A 22,813-nucleotide genomic window follows, 5' to 3' on the forward strand; every position below is an offset into this window, starting at 1 on the left:
TCAGATCGAATATTGCCTCCAAACGCGTATTCGCTATTTCTTACTAAACGAGTTTTCGAAAATTAAATTTATTAACGGGATATTTTAAAAATATATGCAAGTCATAGTTCCATGTAAATGGTTTTAAAATGGTTGAAATAAATTATTCAGGGAAAACGAGTGAATAAATATTTAAATACGCCAGTAAATAAAATAGAAATAAGAAAATTTTTGGATCCTCACAAAAAGTGAGATTGTGAGAGTTCTCTATGTGAAGTGTGTAAGTCTATGAGAGAGGGAGGAGGTATTATAGTCCAAAACTTGGGTAAATCCAGTTTTCAATCACGCAATGACCCAAATTGTGACATATCACTTTGTGAGATGGTGTTACTCAATCTAAGCCATTGGATCTTTAAAAATAGGATCCACCCAAGTGCGAGCCGGTATTATATAGGTCTAACATATATTGATTCATTACAGAGGTGATTAAAACAAGGGATAATATTAGAAAACCTCCCTGAGTTTTCTCTGAGTAGCATTTAGCACCTTTGAGATTTTGGAATTCCCCAGATTTTGATTTGATTTTTATACTGATTTATTACAACTTAAAGGTTTAGGTCATGGCTTGAGAAGTTGTTGGAAAAAATATAGGATTCATAAAAAATTGATGTTGATCATATAAAGAATATTTTGTGTTTTTCAAATTTATATTTTTAGCAAGTATGACTTTGTGACGTGATGGTAGTACTTAAGACTGTTTTTTAGATGGTGATTTTAATGGAGTAAACAAAGTCACTTAAGAATATTTTTGTTTAGCAAAAGGGTAGTTTAGGATTTTTTTTTAAAAAAAATTGTCATGCAAATAGCAAATGTAAGGGAGATAAGTGATGTTTTTAAAACCGAAGAGGTATTAAGTGATATTAAGAGAAACAGTAGGAGAAGTTTCTAATATTATCCTTTAAAACAAAGAAAATCAACAGAGGTTAATTCAACTAGTAAGGTTCATTCATCTTATATAAGGGAAATTTTAGTTCAAATTAGAGTTTTTTTTTTTTTTAGGGGTGTCCCGCAGGGAGTGGATCCCACAGACTATTCCCCACCCTCCACAACTTGTTGGCAGCAAGGTTCGAACCAGGGACCTAAGGCTCCATTTTCAGCAACCTCAACCGCCAGACCAAGCCCCGGAGGGCTTAGTTCAAATTAGAGTTGTGATGCAAATAGTCTCTTGTTTATAGGTAATCTATAAGAATCACTGTATTATTGAAAAACATGTTAATGTGCTACCTTAGCATTAGAATTGGGAAATTTTCCACTACTAAATTTTTTCTTATCAAAAATTAAAACTAAGAAAAATAACAGAATAAAAAAGCTCATGGGAAAAAAATAATTTTCCTACCAATCTAGCTAGCTTATTTGCTACACTAGAAAATATCATAAGAAATATTGATAAGAATGTAAAGGAGGCAGTCTAAAAAATAATTCTACCCAAAAACAATTTTTAATTTTTTTTAAAGATTTTAATTAGCTAGTAAGAACTAATATATTGCCCTTTAGAGTTTTAGGAAGTTTAGGGATTTCTTTGTCAGGAGTGAGTACAAGAAATAAATGTTTAGCCAGAAGAAAATCAAGAAATGAGTTCTTGTTAACAAGATGAAAAAAGTCTCCAAAGCTCCCACACAAAAACTATTAATTGTTTGGATAGTGAAATTATTCCAAATATTATTTCGCTTGCATCATAAACACATTTTCCAACCCACCTTTTTATATTTCCAATCACATTTTTATTTCACATACATCACATTATAAAAAGTGTTACAGTTATTATTTTAAATAATATTTCAAATAATACTCTATCCAAGCAACCTATTTCTTCTCCTCTAACCATAAAGTGTTACAGGTATGTAACTTTGTATATCTCTGTCTAATATTTTCTTATACAATGTGAGCTAGTACATAAAGAACCCAAGAAGAGAAAAAGGAAAAAAAAGTGAATCATATAAATTTAAAAAAAAGGAGGCTTGGGAGATGGAGAGGGATGAGCAAGTTGGTCGGTATAAGGCTGCTACATAACTACAATCTGTAAAGGACAGCACAAAAACTGACTCTAGGCCCTACTAGGCACTCACATGCCTTTTAACCAATACCTTAATCTTAATGGGGTCAATTTATTTATGATTTTTATTTGTTGTTTTTTCTCCTTATCTTTTAGTCAAAATTTTCTTTTATGGTTCATTATACAAAAAGGTGCAGGTTGACTTGACCAATTTGGAGTGCAATAATTTTATTTTTCTACAGTAAATGTCTTTGTAAGGGGACCTGGGCTATTGGTAGTAACCCTTTTTATGCTTTTTTTTTTCATAATTGGATAATTGGACAATTTGGAAGATTCCTTCTGATTTGGACTTCTGAATATTGACAAAGTGTGACAGTAAAATAAGAAGTATTTCTTGTCCAAGCTTGCAAAGGTATCTTTAGAATTTTGATTCTGAATATGTCTCTTGTCATGTTTTGACCCATCGAATTGCTTTCGTGTCACCAAATGGGATAGGAGATGATATAAAATTTAGAGCCAATTTAACGGTGCCCGTTAAAATATATTTCAGGTATCATATTTTTTTTAAATTATAAGATTAATTAGAAAAAATAAATAAATACAAAAGAGAGCCGGTAAGATTAGACAAGAAAGCATATAAATGCAAGAGGGGATAATAATTGTTAGTATATTTATATGCTGATAGGTTAAGTAAATTTTAAATGTGTTAATGAATGCCGAATGGACACGCATTAGAAAAATCCTAAAATTTATATCAAAATCCACTAGAATTCATACTTTCAATAAGTTCCTTTTGGACAAGATGTCATGAATATTTTAGTACAAGGCAAAATGTGCAAAGACATTTTATTTGCTCATTTTCCCTTTCGAAAGATGTAAGTAATTTTCAATTGACTTAAGAGTATATATATATTTTTTTTTGGTAAAACTTGAAAGAATTTTAAACAAAAATCTAAAACAAAGTTTTTCTTTTCTTGATTAAGGTTCAACTTTCAGCCTCAGGTGGATGATTGAAGTAACTAATAAAGAACAAATCTCTATTAGGGTGTTTGACCGTTGGTACAACATAACTCTATGGTTAACATACAAAATTCTCTCTAATTTCTATAGCTAATATAGACAATCTGTATACTTTCCATCTTTTCTAGTCAAGCTAAATACAATGTGATTTAAGCCAAAAAAAAAAAATAGAAGATTTTTTTGGCGTAATATTGTTACTCGAGTTGTATTTAAAAGTTATTTTTGACAAATTCAATGTGATTTGAGTCAAAACCAATGAGAGATTTTAAATAATCCACATAATTTGGCAAAGCACCATCTTGAGTTACAATGGAAGAATTTAAACTTCACATTTACTCCCACTATTAGAATGTTCTCCTCTCTGAATCTGATTCCTTTATTAGCAGAATCAACTAATAACGTAGAATTTATTTGTGGCCTATGTATGGGATAGTATCACTTATACTACTCATAAGTCTGAAATATCATATGGACAAAATTTTATTCCAATGCCACATATTTTACTTTTTTATTACAAACTTTCTGCTAATCAACTTTAAAATAGACCACTCAACTTTTACAACTTTCAATTTTGTAGAATACTTGACCATTTCGACCTATATTTTTTTTTCACTAAGTACTCTTTTATTAATCGTGCCTAGCTACGTGCAAAAATTATGTTAATGAAATGAAAAGGCAAAAAGATGGTGATCAACCGCCCATTGGCGAACCGGTGATTTGGGCTTTGTCAAATGCCAAAACTTTAGGTGCAAAATTTCTAATTTAAAGGTGCCAAAATTCTATGGAAAGGTGCCAGTGGTTAAGTTTGCAAGATAGAAGAAATTTTGGGGTGCAATTCTGAAATTCTGAGAATGAGAGTACTGATTTGCAGTTAGTTGCTAGTTTTATGATTTTTTATATAAGACGTGAAATATCAAATATGTACCGTAATTCCAAAAAAGGTTATTGTGATTCCCAAGTCTCTATTCAGAAAGAGTTTCTTCATAAACTCAAATTGAGAGTACTATTATTGAGAGCTAAGCAACATAATTTAAGCTGTTACACAGCAACGGTGCGTTTGATAAAACTAAAGTCTAAAAACAGAAGTCTAAATTCATTAAATTATTAAATATTAAATTTTGATACATTTGAATATATATCATAGTAAGTGATAAATGAATAACTCATCACTTATTGTTAGCAACAAGTCTTGTCTAGAACATTTAGTGTCATTTAATTAATTCAGAATTCAGATATTCATTCTTGGGATATTAAATTTGATTATCAAATAGGACTAAGTTAGAGTGCAAATGAATCGAGATTAAACATGATTTTTGGGAGCTTATTTGGTCAAAATTTAAATTCTAGCCTTATTCAGACAACTCGAAATATTGAAACGTCTAAAATGATCAAACTTGAAAACGTGGATCAAATTATGTTAATTTGATATAATATCTGAATAGGATAAAACCCTTTCTGCGCCTTGCAAGAAGAGCCATAAGCAAATTCATGTCACTCTTCTCTTCATTAACTGAATTATTTTAGAATTGAAGAATTCGTAAGAACAAAAATGTGGAGACATATAATTTGGGAGTCGAATCAAATAATTCATGTTGGCAAAATATCAGCTTGTGAGAGTCCTTGTTTGACTTTATTTTTTTGTAGCAATGAAAGTAGCACTAACACTCTAACCAACTTTTAAAAGAAGGAAATTAATTGGAAGAAGTCAGTTGCTTTTTAGTTGGAATATTGCAGTTTTATTTCTTGATGTCTTTCACTAGTCTCAATTGAGTCTTTTGTGTTTCAATTTGTACTCATGCCCACTTAGTATCCTGCATAATGACCAAAAATAAAATAAAACATAAACTTGTATCCCTCACATTTGTCCTACATATCTTATGCAGTTTGATTAATGTCAACTTAGGTCTTGTTTGATAACCAATTCAGCAAGAAACTTAATGTTAAGATAGTCTACCCTCAAAAAAAAAAAATTGTTAAGATAGTCTAAACCGAACATGTTAATATACATTTAATAATAAGAAAAAGAACATCTAAATTAATTAAGTTATACTGAAATTTCTAGACAAAATTTGATCCAAAAAATAATTGATAGGCTATTTACTTATCATTTAATGTGTTATATACTTAAATGTATTAGATTTTGTACTTAACAATTTAATAAATTAAGACTTCAGACTTTAATTTTCAAACTTCAGTTCTATCAAACACACCCTTAGTATCTTATACTACTAATTCAGCTTTAACACATTAGAAGGCTTGTTCTTCTCATTGGCTTCTGTACCTTAATTTATCAATATCTTTTAATAGTTGGTCTTAGAGACATATCGTGAACTAGTCGAATCCAAAATATGGGCCAAAAGGCACAAAACCACGTCTATTATACACTACATTTAGACTGTAGAGGACCTCAAAAATAAGAACATTAAAAGTGCATAAAACAAGATAGTTTCTCACACGTTATTTTGAATTGCCAAATCAATGAAAGTAGTGTTTAAAGTCTGATGGAGATAATCCTTACATTTATTGGGCAAAATCATTAAAAAAAAAAAAAAAACTAGTGAAAGTATCGGACAAATTCAATAACAATATTATTTCCTTGGTTTTTTAGATCATAAGGTCCATTTATCCAATTATGTTCAATGGTTGATATCCTAATCAGTATCACTTGTACAGGGATCAAGAATGCAGGCTTCTCCTACGTGTGCATCAAGTCAATTTACACAATTTCATTTGTGTGTACAAAAATAATCAGCTTCATACGAAAGTATTTATCATAGATCAATATTTAGACATTTTTTCGTATGTAATTATTCCCAAAAGAAAAGAAAAAAATATGGTTTTTCAAAAATGTTCTTGAACCATTTCATCAAAAGCTACATTATCCAGAAATTTCTTCTGCTAACTAATATGACCCCATTTATACCCCAAACTTAACGAGGGCAAGGCCCTCCATGATGTAGGGTTTTCTTGGGCTAATATGACTCCATCAAGCATGTTTTGATGTTAACTAACTAATATCTAAATTGTGAGATCTCAACCTCAGTAATAAAATTTCTGTTTGCCCTTTTTATCAAAAACAAAAAAAAAAAAAGAAGAAAAGTGTGAGATGAGATCTCAACCTCTGTGGAGCATCTTTGGGACCAAACAAAAAATCACCCCCACCCAAAAACACACTTCCTTTTCCATTGTGCCTGTGTTTGTTTATTGCCATATTTTAGTTACAAAACACCAAAGACGCCAACCCATTATCTTGATGATCGAGCTTCATGTTGTGGAATCACAAGACAGCTCGAAACCCTTTGAAGATTAGATTAGTCGCTCAAGATATCATAATCAAATCATCCTTAGATTGTCCTCTTTTGTTACTATAATACTACAACTACTAGACTTTTGACTCCTTTGTCCTAGCTAGTACAAAGAAAACAGCAGATATATCATTGTCACATATGTTCAAATCTTTCCTTGAGACTCTCTCTTTACTGTTTGAATACCATGAAACTTACAAGCGTGATTTTCTTTCTTATCCTGGCTATCTTCTTGTGTTTGTTGTTTGTTACTCTAGGCAAAGAAGAATCAAATCAGATGGTGATAGGTGGTTCTGCAAGCTCCACCAATACAGTAAGTGTTGCGTTAGCATAAAGTCTGTAAAACAGCCCAAGATAGATGAATATTATTAATGGGTTTTTGTTTATCTTCTGAATGAGTTGGATGCAGGTAAAAGCTGAGTGTGAGAAGGAGAATAGTGTTCATGAGTGCAAACAAGGCAAGATTAATGGATCAGAAGATAGTAATACAATTTTAGAGAATGAAGACTACATCTATACTCAGTCTCTTCCCTAAGTAGGTGAAGATTTGGTTTCCATCATATATATTTGTCCTGATCAGTTCTTTTGACTAGTATTCAAGGCAAAAAAAAAAAAAAAAAAGAAGCCCAACTAGTGCTCCTCCTTCTTCCTTGTCTTTAAGAAACTTTGCCAATTCGTAAGATGAAATCTTCAATATTCTTCACTTTATTTTGTTTGCATTGCAGTACTCAAGGAAAATGGTTATCCAGTAGGTTATTTTGCCCTTTTTTTTTTCTAGGTTTGTTATGAGGCCAAATTGAATTGTTGAGTAGCATCAGAATTCTTTAAAACTTGCAAAAACACACCAGTCTGGCAGATCTGGGCGAGCGTTCTTAGATATTAATAACAAAAACAGAAAAACTCAAAAGTGATATTTAATGGATTTGTAGCTGTATCTAAATCTTCTTGAGCCATCAATTTAATCAAGATTTAATTTTGATTTTCTTAGCATTGATTTTAGTAAGGATTGTGCCGTCCATATTGGTTATTGATCACTTCAACTCGGAGGAGGAGTTTCAGTACCTATACTCCAAAGAAGTTAAAACACATGCAAATGAAGCTCCCATTCATGAAGAATGAAGAAGATCCATTGCTATTTAGCTAAATGTTACCAAAAAAAAAAGTTAATTTCCCAAGAATTCATAGGCATATATTGGATTTATAGAGCGGTCTAAACAAAGACATATACATCATCATGAACTTATTTCATGATATAACATTATAAGACAGTCATTCCTATTTTAAAAAAGAAAAACTAATATTTAACTGCCAAAGTAATGTTTTTATTACATGGCTATTGAATTCTTTGTCAAATATTTACTTGCTTTGATTTATTGTATTTAATCAAAAGTATTTTCCCATTCATTAGTTTTATCTGCCGATCCTAGAGCTTATATTACTTTAAACTCCTTCTGTATAGTATTTACTATTTATTCTTCCTTTCAAGCTACAAGCTTGGTTGCTCTCAGGATCTTGTTGAGAACCATGGCAGCTAATGATATGCTGCTATAAGTATAGAAATGTAAAATTGAAAGGAACAAGTAGGGAAAATTGATTTCATCAGGCACTCTAACGAAATCATTCCTTCCAGGGATCACAAAACCACCAACAAAACAAAAAAAAAAAAAAAGAGAGAGAGATGATCTATGGATCTCAAATACCCTTGTACTGCTATTTTTGTGGCCTAGCAAAAGCAAATGCAAAGTCAAAATTGTGCAAGCCCTTTGGTGATTCTTTGGGTAGGAATTTAGATCTTTTTTTTTTGGGGCAAAGATTAGAGCCAGATGACCACATCTATAGAATTTCTTGTTTCCACTAAGAACTGAGAATACTAAAATTACGGATAAAAGCAATGCAAATGAAGGCTGCATTACCTGATATTGTGATTCGCCCGGAAAAATTACAAAAGAAGAGATTAATCGGATCAAAAGCCTCTTCTGTTGAATTACTGTCTAATTATGTAATTTTTATAATATTTGGTGTAAATTGATACAACTTTAGTGTAAATTTTGGAGAATGAGTTTGTCAGGTCATGAAACTAAACTAAAATAAAAAATCACGATTGCATCAAACCATACGAGCTTACAGTAAAAGTTGTGAGAGTTATATAAAATAGACCAAAATGAACAGATATCAACCGGAGAGGCACCTGATCTCGTTGGTGGATAAGGATTCAAATCAAGCCAGATTAGAAGGTGCAAAGATAGGAGAAAGAGTATTGAGTTAAAAAAAACTTATAAAGAAAAAGAAAAAGCTAAAACTTGGCAACTTCTCAAGAAATATGTAGTACATGGATCTCCAGCAAGTCTCACTGCAGTAATTGGTTTGGCACATGATGTAATTGAACTAATAAAGACTAGGGAGAAGGCCCTTGCAAAGCATGGGAGTTTATACCTATGGCTTTGTTAAATAATTTGGTAACGTTGGATAATTTGTTTTTATCTTAGGCAAGGCATACTATTAATGGTAGCCAAAAATGTCATACCATGTTTATCTAAATGATTCGTAATCTCTCACACTTTAATGAGCTCTTCAACATGCTGCAATTACCGGTTCAAATGAGTGTGTTTTGTTGGAAGAACGCAATTAATGTTTCTTAAACTTTAACGATGAAGAGCACAAAATTTCCGACGGTTACAATTCACAAAGAGTTTTCAAATGGTTCTTCTACTTTGGCCAATTAATATTGTCTTAAACACATTTAATTCAATAGGATGGCTTTGCCCCCAATTCACCTCACTTCCTTTGTGTTTTATCATTAATTAACAACACATAACTACCATTTATGAATGTAATCATCATCTCACAAAGGGCACTTTAGTAAACTCATATCCCAATGAGCATGGCCCGCTTGTACTGTAAGGTGGATTACTTGTATGATGCTTATACAATCTCTAAATTGCCCCTTAAAATATCAGATAAAAATCACCCAACAGACAAACTATAACTCCTTTTTATATATATATATAGGAAACTTTTCATTCAACAAGCAATACAAGGAAACTCTATGGGTCCATCTTGCTACTCTTATGACATACTTCTTGAATGTTGTGAAGGTGATTATTATATTGATTGCCCCTAACTAGAATGTCTGCTATAGTACATTGAATGGACTCGAAACACCACTCCCTGTTAGAACCTGGCTCCCACCATAGTTAATCAGGCTAGATCTGCAAGTCTTTTCCTCGTTGATTTTTTTTTTCTTGAACTTTTAGTTTGTAGTTCAAGTGTTCAACTTCCATTGGTTTCGCCAGATTCATTTCATGTGATTAGCTACTGCTGAAGAAACGACAAAACATACTTCAAGACAGCATGAGCTATCATGGTTGAAGATGTCAAACTTTCACACGGAAATCAGATTAAGTATTGGCTTCTGCACATGGACATCCAACCTACGGACAGGTACAGCTCGATGACTTGGACGAACGTGTGTTATCCAGGAAGCCAAATAGAATAGGAGATGGAGATAGAGAGAGGGACACGAAAGATAGATACTTCCTTTGTCTCTTACAAAACCAGACTTAATCTGGTACTCTGGTCAATACTAACTCTACAAATCCCAAGCATAGAAACACAAGCATTATATATCTGACTTGAATGGCATAAACTGAAGTTCTTAAAAATCTCTGTCATCTAAAGAATGACAGAGAGGAGGTTGTATTGGATCAAAACTTCCTAAGAGGAGGTTGTAGTTACAAGAATTGCTATATGCATTACACATGCTATACAATGGTCTAACAATTTTGATGTAAAAAATCTACAAAGTTACATACATCTATACACAAGGGCTCCAAGAAGTCAGACAGCAGAGTTATTATAGCCTGCCACAAACGAGCTTAAGGAGACATTCTTGTTGAGAAGTTTGAAAACTCAGCCAAGTGCCTTCAGCTATCATAAAAAACAACTTTGACTAAATGTGTAAAGCTCATTGTCTTCACGTTAACTTGCCTGGACCTCGATCCTTGTTAGTAGGATGACCCTGGACCTCAAGCCTTTACCAGCAGGATGCCCCTGGACCTCAACCACCAGGACGACCAAGCAGCTCCTTCCGTAATATCGTGATGGTAATTCTTAATAGATTTTACCAGTTCTGCACTTCTTCAGGTTTTGCAGGATGGGAGGAAGTTGCTTTCATCAGAAATGACGTCTCCCTATTGATGAACTCACTTTGAATCTACAACATATAATCACCACAGAAGTGATTCTCAGCAGCAGGTCTAATACCTAATACAAACCAGAAAAGCTTATACAACCTAATAGCTCATCATTTCAGGACAAACTCGAGAAAAGAAATGCCTTCTCTACCTTCATTCTTATTTAGAAGTACTTGTCTTAAGAATGAACTAGTGGGAACAAGATTTGGAAAATGAAAATGAACAGTCATTATGTAAAAAGTTAATTGTTTGTAATTTCAGATAAAAAGCTGAAAAGAAAAGGCGGCTGTAAGTCTTCCTTCATCGTTTCTGAGAAATCAAAATATCCTGACCTCTAACCACAGCCTTGGTGTAAATCAGGAAATATATTTTACGTTTGATACAATAAAAGACCAATTCTAGCGGCCCAATAGTTGAAACTTTCTTCACTAGTTATTGAAGTCGAAAGAGTTTATGCTTGTCTGCTAGGTTTTCAAATGAACTAAGTATTCATCAGAAATCTAGTCTTGCTGAATCAAAAAAGCAAAAAAACAGAAGGTCAAATCAGCTGGGTTTTTTTTTCTCAATTATTTCTGTTCAAGACTTCCGACAGGAGTACTAAAACTTCTCGACCATTGGGTTGGACCCACAAAGAAAATAATCCTAAAAAATGGTTTTCAAATGTTTTGGGCTGTCGATATTCAATCACTTTGAGGACATAAGTCATAGCGCAATGAACCACTCCAGGGCCGGGCCAGGGCCAGAGGGATCTTTCATTTGTACTTCTTTACATGGTCCATCACTTCAAATAAAAAGCTATTCTGCATCCTTTTAATATTAAGTCTTACAAATAACTCTTCTTAAACGCATTTTTGTCAGTAATGATGTGAATATTCTTTTATTATTTTTCTATAGGTGAAGAGTGAATACAAAATAAAACACCACTCACCAAGGTCTAGGCAGTTCCAGTTATCAACCTCTCTCGCTGATCTAATTTCTTCACTTTCACAACCCCAATAAGAACTTGCAAGCCAAAAAATGCACAGATGGCATATGCTATGGATGCGGGCATCTGAAAAACAAAATGCATTCACATGAAGCTTATACAAAAACGGACTCCAAATGTATATTATTTTCTCTACAAAATGATGCACCACTTACAGTGATAGAATTGATATACAGAATTGTTGCAAGGTTGATTAAGCTTCCAGCAGCAACTGCCTGTAGTAGATTATCGCACAAAACAGGAACAAAGTCACTTACGAGAAAGGCAATTTGTCAGGAAGGGTTCAGCATAACATGACTAAAATCCAAAAATTTCAGTCAAACATGTTTGAAAGATATTTGAAACTCCAAGAACTTGTAAGCTAGTAGAAACAAATTCACTATTAATAGCCAACTTAATTCCAAGTTCCAATTCTAACTTTATGATGACCAGTCTGAGGCCAACATTTTCTCAGGTTCATCTAATGACAATCAACCAATGATATCAAATTAAGATTCCATGCGCATAACATTTAAAGGCGGAAAGGTCTTGACAATAAGTAAATGGTCTATGACAATAGTAAAATGTCCTGTTACCAGGTCATGTAATATCAATATACCATAAAAGTTCGGATAAGCTATTAGACAGGAGAACAAGGTCATATTAAAAAAAAAAAAAAAAAAAAAAAAAAAAAGATCAATGACAGGCCAGACTAATACCCAGGCTAGGAAAATATCACACTGCACTGAGCCATACAAGTTCGGCCTATGTAGCTCACAACCTGGCCCAAATACTTTATCCCAGCTTCAGTGTATTATTGAATTTTCCGTTGGTTGTAGCGGGAGGCTACAAAATAAGGCTTTCCTTTGAGAACAAGGGACAGGACATTGGCAAGGGTACTGGAAAAAAAGATGGATCCTCTACGATCATTTTGAAGAGAATTTAGTCCAATTTCCAGTCAGGTACAGAGGTAAAAAAGTGCCAAAGATGACAGGAATTACTTTTCTGGGAATTTCTGTTTCAGCAGCCATAATGTGTTTACATTCTGAGATTGCAAACTTATAGGGTAAAAATGAAAATTCTCTATTCACGTAATTTTCTTTCTACAGAATGGTTACAACAATCGCTTTCTTATAGTTTGTCAAAATTACAAGCTTCAAAACACACATTTGTACAGTACTAGACAATATGTTTTGCTTCTATACATAGAATTCTTCCTAGGATGTGGAGCAATTTCATGCCAGCTAGGATGAGAAAGAAAATTAGCATAATATCATGTATTTGACCATTTAAAATAAACATTGCAGCACATCATGAGATACAGTAGCACAATATAACAAAGAAAATCTTCAATTATAGCAATAAGAAAATGCATATTTTTCCGAGTACCACCAGTAAACTAGACTTAATTTTAGCAAGGGATTTAAACATAATCTGGAAGAGTGACTAGAGTAAACCAGAGCACTCACACTTCCTATTGTCTTCTGGACAGCAGCAATTCTTTGGAAAGCTCTCTCAGATTCCAAAGCCCTGACACGAAGCTTCAAATCTCCTTGCTCCTACAACCAATGTTTAAATGATATGTCAATTTCACACTTGTGACAGATTAAACCCATCCAGAATTAAGTGGAAAATCAAGAAAATATGTAATCTCTACCAGTCGCTGAATGATTTCAGCCAGCTTTTCAACTCTATCAGCCTGCCTAAATAAGTTGTAGAATGCACGGGATTGTCTATCCCACCTCTTTCTGAAGTCCTGAAAATAGTCACATTTAAGTCTCAAGACCTTGTTAGATGCTTAAAGTCAAGCAAATACAAAGACAGTCAGCAGGAACCCACCTTCAAGATAACTTCAACACCAGCTTCACGAAACCTCAGCAACTCCAGAGCATAGCTGCACGGATTGTCATGAAATTCAAGTTCAGATAAAACAAAAGCAAATGATTATTATAGGTCATTAATACATCAAGGAGAACATCCATGCATGAACTCACGGTTTGGCTATCTCAGTGATATCAAATCGAGGATCAAGGCCTTTCCCTATTCCATCCAACACTGTGAAAGAGCTTTGAGGTAAATGCCAGAAATAGTTACAAATATCAGAAAACCAAACAAATGAAGAATGAAACAATACCTGAAAATGCTCTGACAACAAAAGTGAATGTGGCAGGAAATCTAAAGGGTTGATCAGCTGCAATGGCTAATAAATCTTCCCCTGTTCAGGAACAAAACAGTTATTAGTAATTGCCAACTGGCTGTCATGAGGATTAAATGACAGCAAACTGGCAGAAGTTTAAAGATAGATTGATACAAAATCAGTATACTGTAGATGTAATGGATAAGCATTCCCATGATTAAACAGTGAGAGTAAGAAAATCTCTGTTTAAATAACTTCTCAGCCACGAAATCAGAGAAAAGGACAAGTTTTTACTGCAGTTGATATATATAACAGATATTCTGATAGGACCAGAAGATAAAAGTCGATTACCTCCCAAAATCCCCAAACTTTAAAATGTAGCTTCATTCTTAAAATTTACATTAATTAGTATTTAAAGCTAGTTACTATGAGTGACAGACCCTATCTGCCTCTCTTTGTTTTCGTTCTCAAATTTTCTTAGGGGTTTTCAGAATGAATTTTTCATTTCTTTCTATAATATCTTGAAAGCTATAGCAAAAATAAAATTAGCTTCCAGACACCATTTCCCTCCTTTTCTGTTTGTTGTAAGCCACCTTTGTAAATGCAACTTGCCAAACTGCCATAGTAGTCCAAAATTCAACAGCTTGAGTATTTCAAAATGATCTAAGTAAAATACCTATTGCAGCTAAACGTTGCTTCTTCTTCTCTATTTTCTCCTCCTTGCTCAATGGCTTTTTAAATCCAAGTTCTGTTGCAGCCATTTCCCGTTCTCTTCTCTGTGCAGCAAGGCGTTCTTCAAAGCTACAAAATTTACATTTCATCCTTAGTTATTATGATTACTTCAAATGTAAAACTGCAAGGCGTTCTTCAAAGCTACAAAATTTGCATTTCATCTTTAGTTATTATGAGTACTTCAAATGTAAAACTGAACCAGAATTTTCGAATTCAAGCCTTTCCATTCTAATTCCTGTCTATGGTGGAAAAGAGGCAAAAACCGAGCTCTCCAAAGTGTGGTGAAGTCTCTCACACACTACAGATTTCAAACAAAACCATTTATTAGCCCACAGGGAGAAGTTGAACAAAGACCTCAACCATTTATCATGCACAACTTCTGTTAGCAGAATTTTGAAGTCTGGCCACTGAAGGCCACTCTATGATTCAAATACATCCATCATATGAGGTAAATACAGCCCCAAAACAAGAGCATACATGCTAATTTTCAACAGGCATCTAGTTCACTTGTGCCTGCTAGTTTTTGCTAGCAATGCCTAGCAGCAACCTAGGGAATCAAACAAGTGAGTGGAATCCTTAGTGTGCCTAAATATTTACTAACATCATTAAAAATGAATCCATTTCTATATTGCACTGCTTCCTCTTTAAAACTGACAACGTTTCTTAAAAATTTTTGTGAACCAATGCATCACAATTTATTTCCCTAAATAGCTTAGTATTCTACAATTGAGCACCCTAAAGGAGTTTTAAAGTGGATGACCCAAAATTTGAAAGTGAGCTTCAAGAATTTTTTTAACCAGGAAGTACCTGTTAAGGAAGAACTGTGCAGTTCGTCTAACAGCAGTCACGTCTCCAGTAGGCACAAGAACACCCATCTGAATCATTGCTTGAAGGACCTGCATAACACAAATCTTCAGTTATTAATATGGTACTTTGTAACCGTACTCAGCCATGAATTCCAGGTTCAAAGTGCAATAAGTAGAAAATGAAAGCATTACAAAAAATTAAGAAATATTTACCTTGTCCGCATCCTTCTCATAAACTCCATAAAATACATCCAACAAGCCTTCTCTGATATTTGGGCTTATACTGCAAAAGGCCAACATAAGTATATAGATGGAAAGGAAAGCACATCCTTCCACAAACAACAAAACATCAGTTGACAGGAACTAAGAAGTGAAAAACAACAAGCATACCTTCCCATCATTCCAAAGTCATAGAAAATCAACCTTCCACCATTAACATCATCTACAGCAATATTGCCAGGATGCTGCAAAACTTAGCAATATCATCAAGAAGTAAAAAGAAATTCAAAAGTATCATATTTAGTGTTCTGATCAAGATTCAAATGACTTCAAACCAACTCTAGAATTGGAGCCTAGTGTCAGATTTCAGCAGTTCAAATTTTCACTGTAGTTATAAATAAACGATAATCAATTATTGCTTCAGGCTAATAAATGCACACTCCAACCAATATATCTCTTTCATTTGAAATTGATAACTTAATCATTCTTCACCAAATATAGATGATGCTAAAAGTAGAAGTGTATAGGAAGTTACAGGGTCGGCGTGAAAGAAGCCATGAGATAAAATCTGTTCAAGGTAAGATTCGACGGCATATCTACCCAACCTGATGCACAGAGGATCAGCATCCATTACATATGGAGTCAAAATCTGCTTGCCATGTTTCAAGTTAAAGGTCCTATGATTTTCACTCCATATTGCATACCTTTTGCGATCAACACCCAACTGGTCCAAAGCTTGTATCCTGTTTATTTTTATCCCTGGGACATATTCCATCGTCAGAACCTGCAAATAAAGAGATGGCCTGCTAAACAAGGTGATCTTTTAACAGAAAATCATGTACTGACTTCGACTATTCCTGAAAGTTTAAACCTGTGGAGTGGTGTACTCCCAACATATCTTGGGAACTTTAACATAATCCATGTCCTTAAAGTTAGCTGCAAACAACTCAGCATTAGCAGCTTCCTTTGTATAGTCAATTTCCTGAAAGTAGAAGTTTGACTGAGAATTATTTCTTAATCCAAAACCCAAATAATTTAAGGGAAAAGATGATTAGAAGTACAAACAGAAGCTTAAAAAATTTAGATCTTTCCAGATGTTACAAATTTGAACATTGAAAACTCTTGGCTATAATAGAACAGTTCACTGCAATCAGGCAAAGCCACCATCACCACTGAACTGGTTGAAGCAGCCATTATTATACAGCACAAACATATATCATTGTTATAAATGTATACAGTGTTCAATGCCGCAAAAGGGACAAGACCGCTTTTAGTTCCATGTACTCAGTTGCAGAACTCATTACTGACATGGAAGACTAAAATCCTAAACTCAAGTAAATTTCCTCACTTTTTTGAGGCAAACATAGAGGAGTAACCACATTAAATTTGGAGAGGTTTAAGTTCTCGCTAACCAGCAAGGTGTAAAATCCAGCAAATTAAAATAGTTTTAATTGACTGCACATTCAGTGGAAAATTATAAGTTTAATCAACTTATTGTCTTTGAATTGCCTTTAGCTCAAGTCACAACACAACCAGAGTTTCAGATGTCATCTAATATACACCAGCATAGGCAGCATGTATTAGGATACCAGCAATCATATCCTCTCAGGACCATTCTGGATCTGTCAAACATATTTGTAGGATCATTTCAGGAAAAAAGAACTCACATAATTTAAACTTAAGAACACTTAATCACGGTACCCTAGAAGAGATCTTTTCGATTTTGCTCATATAACCAGTCACTGCAGCCATTGTAAGAGCAATATTGGTGGGTTTTCGTTTCCTGCATAAACCCTCTTTTCATCTTTAGATACTTTTGCAAAGGTTTTATCTTTCTTGTTCAGTATTGTAACACCTTTATACATCTGCTAGTGGCCTCGATGTCTTATTATAAAATAACAACTTTATCCAATATTCCCTTTCCAAAACTTCCCCCAGCAGTCTTTGACCACTTACTAGACTTACATTCATGCCAGCAAATGCACAAAGTGTAGCAACCATAGCACATTATTACCTGATACAAAACATTTGCACACTCATCATAGATGGCAACCCAGTCCCTTTTTGCACCATCTGACTTTGGATCAATCTTTTGAAGGTATTCTGCAATTACCTGTAGAAATCAAGTGATGAGAGTAGGAATTTAACAAGTAAATTTGCCTATTTAACTATTCTAGTTTGTGCCCTTCAAGCAATTACTGTGACTCGATCCTAAAAGCATGACTAAACAATTGTCCAATGACTCCATACTTGACATGTTAATAGTTGTACCAAATCATGCTAAAGCTCCAAACTTGCAGAAAAGTGAATGTTGAAGCCAATATAAATTAAAGTCAGACCAAAAAGATCCAAGTGCATTACTTTCCCACTTTGCTGGGACATAAAGCACTTCATAACAAAATATGATTGCAGGAGCTGAATGCATGAAATTTTTGACTTTTACACTAACCCTCAGATTTTTAAGATCGATATCGAAAAGATCCTTCAGTCCAGGCCTTTGTACTTTAACAACAACTTCTTGTCCATTCACTTTTGCACGATGAACTTGACCTGAAAAAAGAAATTTACTTTGTACATAACTTCTCTTTGCAGAGATACAAAAAGGATAAGCCAATGATTACAACAAGCACATGCTGCTGAAGTCTTATATTTGGACTCCGCTTTGTCTAATGAAGATAATGTTACCAAGACTAGCAGCAGCAATTGGCTCACGATCAAATCGGTCGAACATATCATCCACTGGAGCTCCAAGTTCTTCCTCAACAATAGATACAGCAGTTTCTGATGGAAAAGGAGGAACTTGATCCTGCACAGAAAACCAGCAAGTTGCTTTAGAAATGGCATGGGCTAATTAGTACTTACTTTGGAAGTTGCATGCTCTGGTTGGTTTAAAAATGCTGCTTCAAATGAGTGAAAATTGTTGGCTTTTAGTTTCTAAAGGTAAAGCAGAAAACAAAGAGAGAATAAGCATAGGACGCCAAAATAAGCTAACAAAACCTTATTCTTCTTCTCAAAATAAGTGATTGATTTATTTCCTAACTTTCTATTCCCTGATAATTCATTTACTTAGATAATAATCTTAACCGTATGGAACCAGTGATCAATTAAAGAAAATTCATTGGTCACAAGCTAGTTTCTGCAGACAATACATCAGTCATGACAAATCCATACTTAATTCTGCCTTCTAGTAATATTTTCCTCCACCCATAAACACTAGTAGATTTAAGATCTAAATGCACTATGAAAATTTAAACTGACATTCAGTTATTAAATATTGTCTGTTAAACCAGGAAGAATTCTGCCATAATATCAGAAACCTTTTATATTATTTTTTATATTTAACATTATTTAGTAAATATGATTATACAAAGTACATGTGCTTTTTGTTTCTAAAATTTGTTAATCAGTAAGATGGTGCAAAAGTAGGTGATCGCAAGGAATAGAGTAATTGAACCATAATGCAATTGAGAAGCATAGTAACTAATTTAAAATGCCTAAAGAGGTATGATACCTTTGTCACAAAAGAAATAAATCACCAACTCCAAAGCAGGTATTCATTCGTAACACAAGAGAGAGAGAGTGCAGTAGAAAAGAGAGCATACTGGGCGCCTATGTGATGAAGATTTTTTTTTTAAAAAAAAATTTCTAGCAGGGGAAGGGTGGGACTTAAGAAGCAGGGAGGGGACAGGGAAGATTTGAACCCATGACCTCTAATTCTTGGGGCCTCAACCTTAGCCACTAGACCAAGGCTTCCTCAGCCATGTGATGAAGAACTTCAAAAAGCAGATTGCAAGAAAATAAACTTGATTTTGGAACCATAGCATGTTTTGGTCTGTTGGATTTATTGTCAAATTGAATAATTGTATTCTCATGAAGCTTGTAAATGACACGAGGAAATTAGAAAAGGATATTCTTCACCATTTTTTTTTTTACCAAAAAGAAAGTTTTGTGCTCCATAATAGGAAACGATAGCATACAATGATGCGAAGAAAAATGAATGCTATTGAAAGGAAGAATTAGACCTGAAGTTCTGACAATTGGTCAACATATTCTTGAGCAAGAATGTCTACCCTTGTCGAGAACTGCTGGCCAACTTTGATAAATGTAGGTCCTAATCTCAAGATATTTTCCTTCAGCCACTTAGCAAGGACCTTTCGCCTCTGAACTTTCTTTTCCTCTGTCATCCCACCTGCATGCACATATCTGTCAAGTGAATAACGTATTTAAAGTCATACAAACTAATGTACAGAAATCAAAATCAGAATTTAGGGCTTATCTTTGCATGTTGATTTGAAATTGTCAGAATTATGACAGGAAAGATAACAAATGTATTGCAGAAAGGGATCTGTTAGTAAATTTTACTGCAGCATGGGAGCACAATTGTCAATTTCAGCAAAATAGCTAGCAAACTATCATTCTCACAGCCTTCCTGATTGACATTAATACTGATCCAAGTGTAAATTGTTCAAGTATATAAATACAATTAGAAGCCAAAAGCTTGGCTACTCCATGAACTCAAAACAAAGATGTTTATACAATAGCAGAGAATCCTCGAAGGAAACAAACCATAGCAGATCAAGAATAACAGAGAAAAAGTTGAAGGCCAAACGGTCAACCAGAATCAGTGGAGTCATACTTAGCTATCAGTTTACTATTTACTGTAAATGGCGGCAACGTTTATGGTACCATGCTCTTGAATATTTCAAGTCAGGCTCTCCCTCATCCTTTCTTTGGCATTCTCAGTTCAATCAGAAAACTACTCATGCATCAGCCTTCTAGTTATGTGCTAAACAGTCATACACTTTAGACATTAACTGACCTCGGTAGGAGAATTTTTGGTTGTTCAACCAAACCCTGAATACAAAAGTTAGAACAAATCCCCATATTTCCAAGGTCCTTTGAATCGTTGAATATGTCTTAAATCTGCTCCATCGACCGCCAGGAGCAACAGATACCTGCAGAAGGGGGAAAAAAAGCTTCAAACTTCATGGCCTAACAAAAGATAAAGGAGGACAAATAATACATGTAAAAATTCACATAAAAAGCTTCGGTATAATAACTAACCTATCATATAGGAAGTCAAGCTTAACAGGGAAAAAAAAAAGAAATAAAGAAAGAAATGCCATCCTTTCCATGCATCTCATTTAGCTGCCCCTTTTCCATGGACAACCAATGTTATTGAACATTTCATTTCAAATACAAAGCAGATGGACCCAATATTTACGTTCCATCATCAATTAACGCAACAAAGTATGAAAGTTACTTTTAAGAACAATATGGAAAACCCTTTTTTGAATTTTGTGTACATACAACATTAAGGCTACTAAAAGTGCCTGTATCATCTTCAGATGCATTGGTAACAATAAGTCTAAACTTTTAATACCACATAAACTATAGTTATAAATAACTATAGAAACAAAACAAGTTATAGTCATATTTATACATGAATATAACTACAAAAGATTGCAACAAAAATGGATCCCAAAGACTTTGCCACAAAAATCCCTTCTCAAAGTTCTCTAGTTCAAAAACTTTCAATTCTGAGGCAAACAAATTTTCTGTATCAGCACATTTTATTCCTTAACGTAATTACTACTTATAATTACATTATAAACTTGTAAAGATTTTTGACGGTAACTGTATGACATAAAAAAGACCCACTTTTCTTCTTTCCAGCAAGAAACATTTAAGAACCTCCAGTCTCCCCTACTTATTTTGCTCTGCAAAACCCAAACTACCAGCCCATTAGAGGATCTTACTCTTCATGTATCTAAGATCCCAACCATTTTCTTATTTATCAGTATCACCTTTAACCATATCTTTTCCACAGGATATAATAATCAAACCAACCTCAATGCCTACTTCAAATGAAACAAAGGCAAGATTTTTTTGCTTTCTCATTTTCGCATGAATCTCCTACGTTTTCATGCAGCCTAAGATACTTCATGCTCAATGTGAAATGACCAGCCTACATAACCTACCATTACGAATCATCAGTCTTACCTACTTTATATAAGCTAATATTACTCGATATCTCCGGTATGATCAGAAATTAGCACAGAATTCAAATGCTGTTGTTCATTAGAAACCAAGAACGCCAATATACAATAAATGAACCTAGTAAGCTTTTACCTAAGCAATCAAAGAAGAATGTATAAACACTCATATATACCTCAACTTGCTGGTCTTCGCTTTGCTTAAACCACGCCTCTTCTCGCCCAATTTCCTCTATATTCCTCTTCCTCTTCTCTTCCTCATCCTCCACCATCACTGCCACCAGCTCCTCTTTACTCCTCAGCCCCACTCCTCCATTCCCATTCCCGTCCACATACTTAACTAAACTCCCATTCACACTTCCATTCGTATACTCCTCCACTTCCAAGCCACTAATCCCACCACAACTCCCACTGGAGTTCCCATTCAAACTCCCATTCAACTGAGTTAAAATTTCACTGTCTTTCCCCTCCACCACAGCCGTTCCTTCTTCCCTCTTCGCCGCTAAAATCCTCCAACTCCGGCGACCTAAACTCCGTTCCAACTCAAAATTCAGCCTTCTATAAACCGCGAAGCGCAGCAGCCGCCGCCGCCGCTGGCTAGAAGCATCCGGCGACAAGAATTTAATCTCCGGTAATCTCGAAGCAGATAAAGCAGCCGAAATCGTCGTCATTAGAGGATATAAATTACTCCTAAAACCCTACTCTCTTCATCCAAAGGAGCAAGTGTGTGAGTGTGTGAAAAGTGCGGAGCTCACCGTTTTGTTTTTGGCTTGGTGGAGTAGCAGCGGAGGAAAATGGTGGCTGGAGTTTTTTTCCTTTTCTTACTATTTATATTTTCTATTTATTTTATTTTTTTAATTGAATTTAGCTGGAGAAGAGGAAACTGAGGTGTGGTTTGTAGAGTGACACGTGGTAAGAAGATGGGAGTGGGAGTTGATTTTGAGATGTTTTGATTGGTTGAGAAAAGTTCCTTCGGATTGTCTGAGCCAAGTTAGACCACTAACCTCAAAAAAGAGGTGTTTGTCATTTCCCTCTCACTAACCACTGGGCCAATGGCTCAGTGGCCACCAAGGAGGGATTAAGTTCCTTCTTGAACTGTTGGTGAGGGTGGTTTGAACCCTCATCAGCAGCGAAAAAAATCTAAGAGTTGTATCATACTCCCTCCGTCCCACTTTGATAGTCTTGTTTTCCTTTTTCGTCTGTCCCAAATTGTAGTCTACTTTCCAATTGAAGAATGTAGTTGTATTTTAATTTTCTTAAAATGCCCTTATTCAATGTAAGTTGTTGTTACTATAAACCTATCTCATTTAATGAGAGTTGATTCTTTTTTTACCATCAATTCAAGTTCCCATAAAGTTGTACTCTATTTAATGTGAGGGTATTTTAGGAAAATAGCAATCTAAATTTAC

The 22,813-nt window shown here is 34.4% G+C and overlaps 1 protein-coding gene across 2 annotated transcripts; it reads right to left on the reverse strand.

Moving 5' to 3' along the window:
• Positions 1–9,959: 9,959 nt before the first annotated feature.
• On the reverse strand, positions 9,960–22,201 carry LOC113778219 (protein ACTIVITY OF BC1 COMPLEX KINASE 8, chloroplastic). 2 transcript variants are annotated; one of them, XM_027323542.1, is made up of 21 exons: positions 21,581–22,201; positions 20,228–20,363; positions 19,431–19,597; positions 18,094–18,214; positions 17,858–17,958; positions 17,423–17,521; positions 16,280–16,390; positions 16,113–16,192; positions 15,944–16,013; positions 15,580–15,653; positions 15,403–15,472; positions 15,191–15,279; positions 14,328–14,452; positions 13,649–13,729; positions 13,509–13,569; positions 13,354–13,408; positions 13,172–13,270; positions 12,984–13,073; positions 11,691–11,750; positions 11,479–11,601; positions 9,960–10,570 (listed from the first exon to the last, which is right to left on the reverse strand). In XM_027323542.1, the coding sequence occupies exons 1-20, from the start codon at positions 22,073–22,075 to the stop codon at positions 11,485–11,487; spliced, it is 2,301 nt and encodes a 766-aa protein (XP_027179343.1). In that variant the 5' UTR covers positions 22,076–22,201; the 3' UTR covers positions 9,960–10,570; positions 11,479–11,484. The 2 variants fall into 2 exon arrangements, with proteins under 2 accessions (XP_027179343.1, XP_027179342.1); XM_027323541.1 differs by having other exon boundaries at positions 9,960–10,620.
• Positions 22,202–22,813: the final 612 nt, after the last annotated feature.

The sequence above is a fragment of the Coffea eugenioides genome, chromosome 7 (genome assembly GCF_003713205.1).
Source record: "Coffea eugenioides isolate CCC68of chromosome 7, Ceug_1.0, whole genome shotgun sequence".
Taxonomy (NCBI): Eukaryota; Viridiplantae; Streptophyta; class Magnoliopsida; order Gentianales; family Rubiaceae; genus Coffea; species Coffea eugenioides.

Coding starts and splice junctions, on each gene's coding strand:
- LOC113778219 (XM_027323542.1), bottom strand. CDS start 22,075: ATGACGACGATTTCGGCTGCTTTATCTGCTTCGAGATTACCGGAGATT. Junction 16,014..16,112: donor TTGGGTGTTGATCGCAAAAG/GTATGCAATATG, acceptor TCTGTGCATCAG/GTTGGGTAGATATGCCGTCG. Junction 13,730..14,327: donor GCAACGTTTAGCTGCAATAG/GTATTTTACTTA, acceptor GTTCCTGAACAG/GGGAAGATTTATTAGCCATT.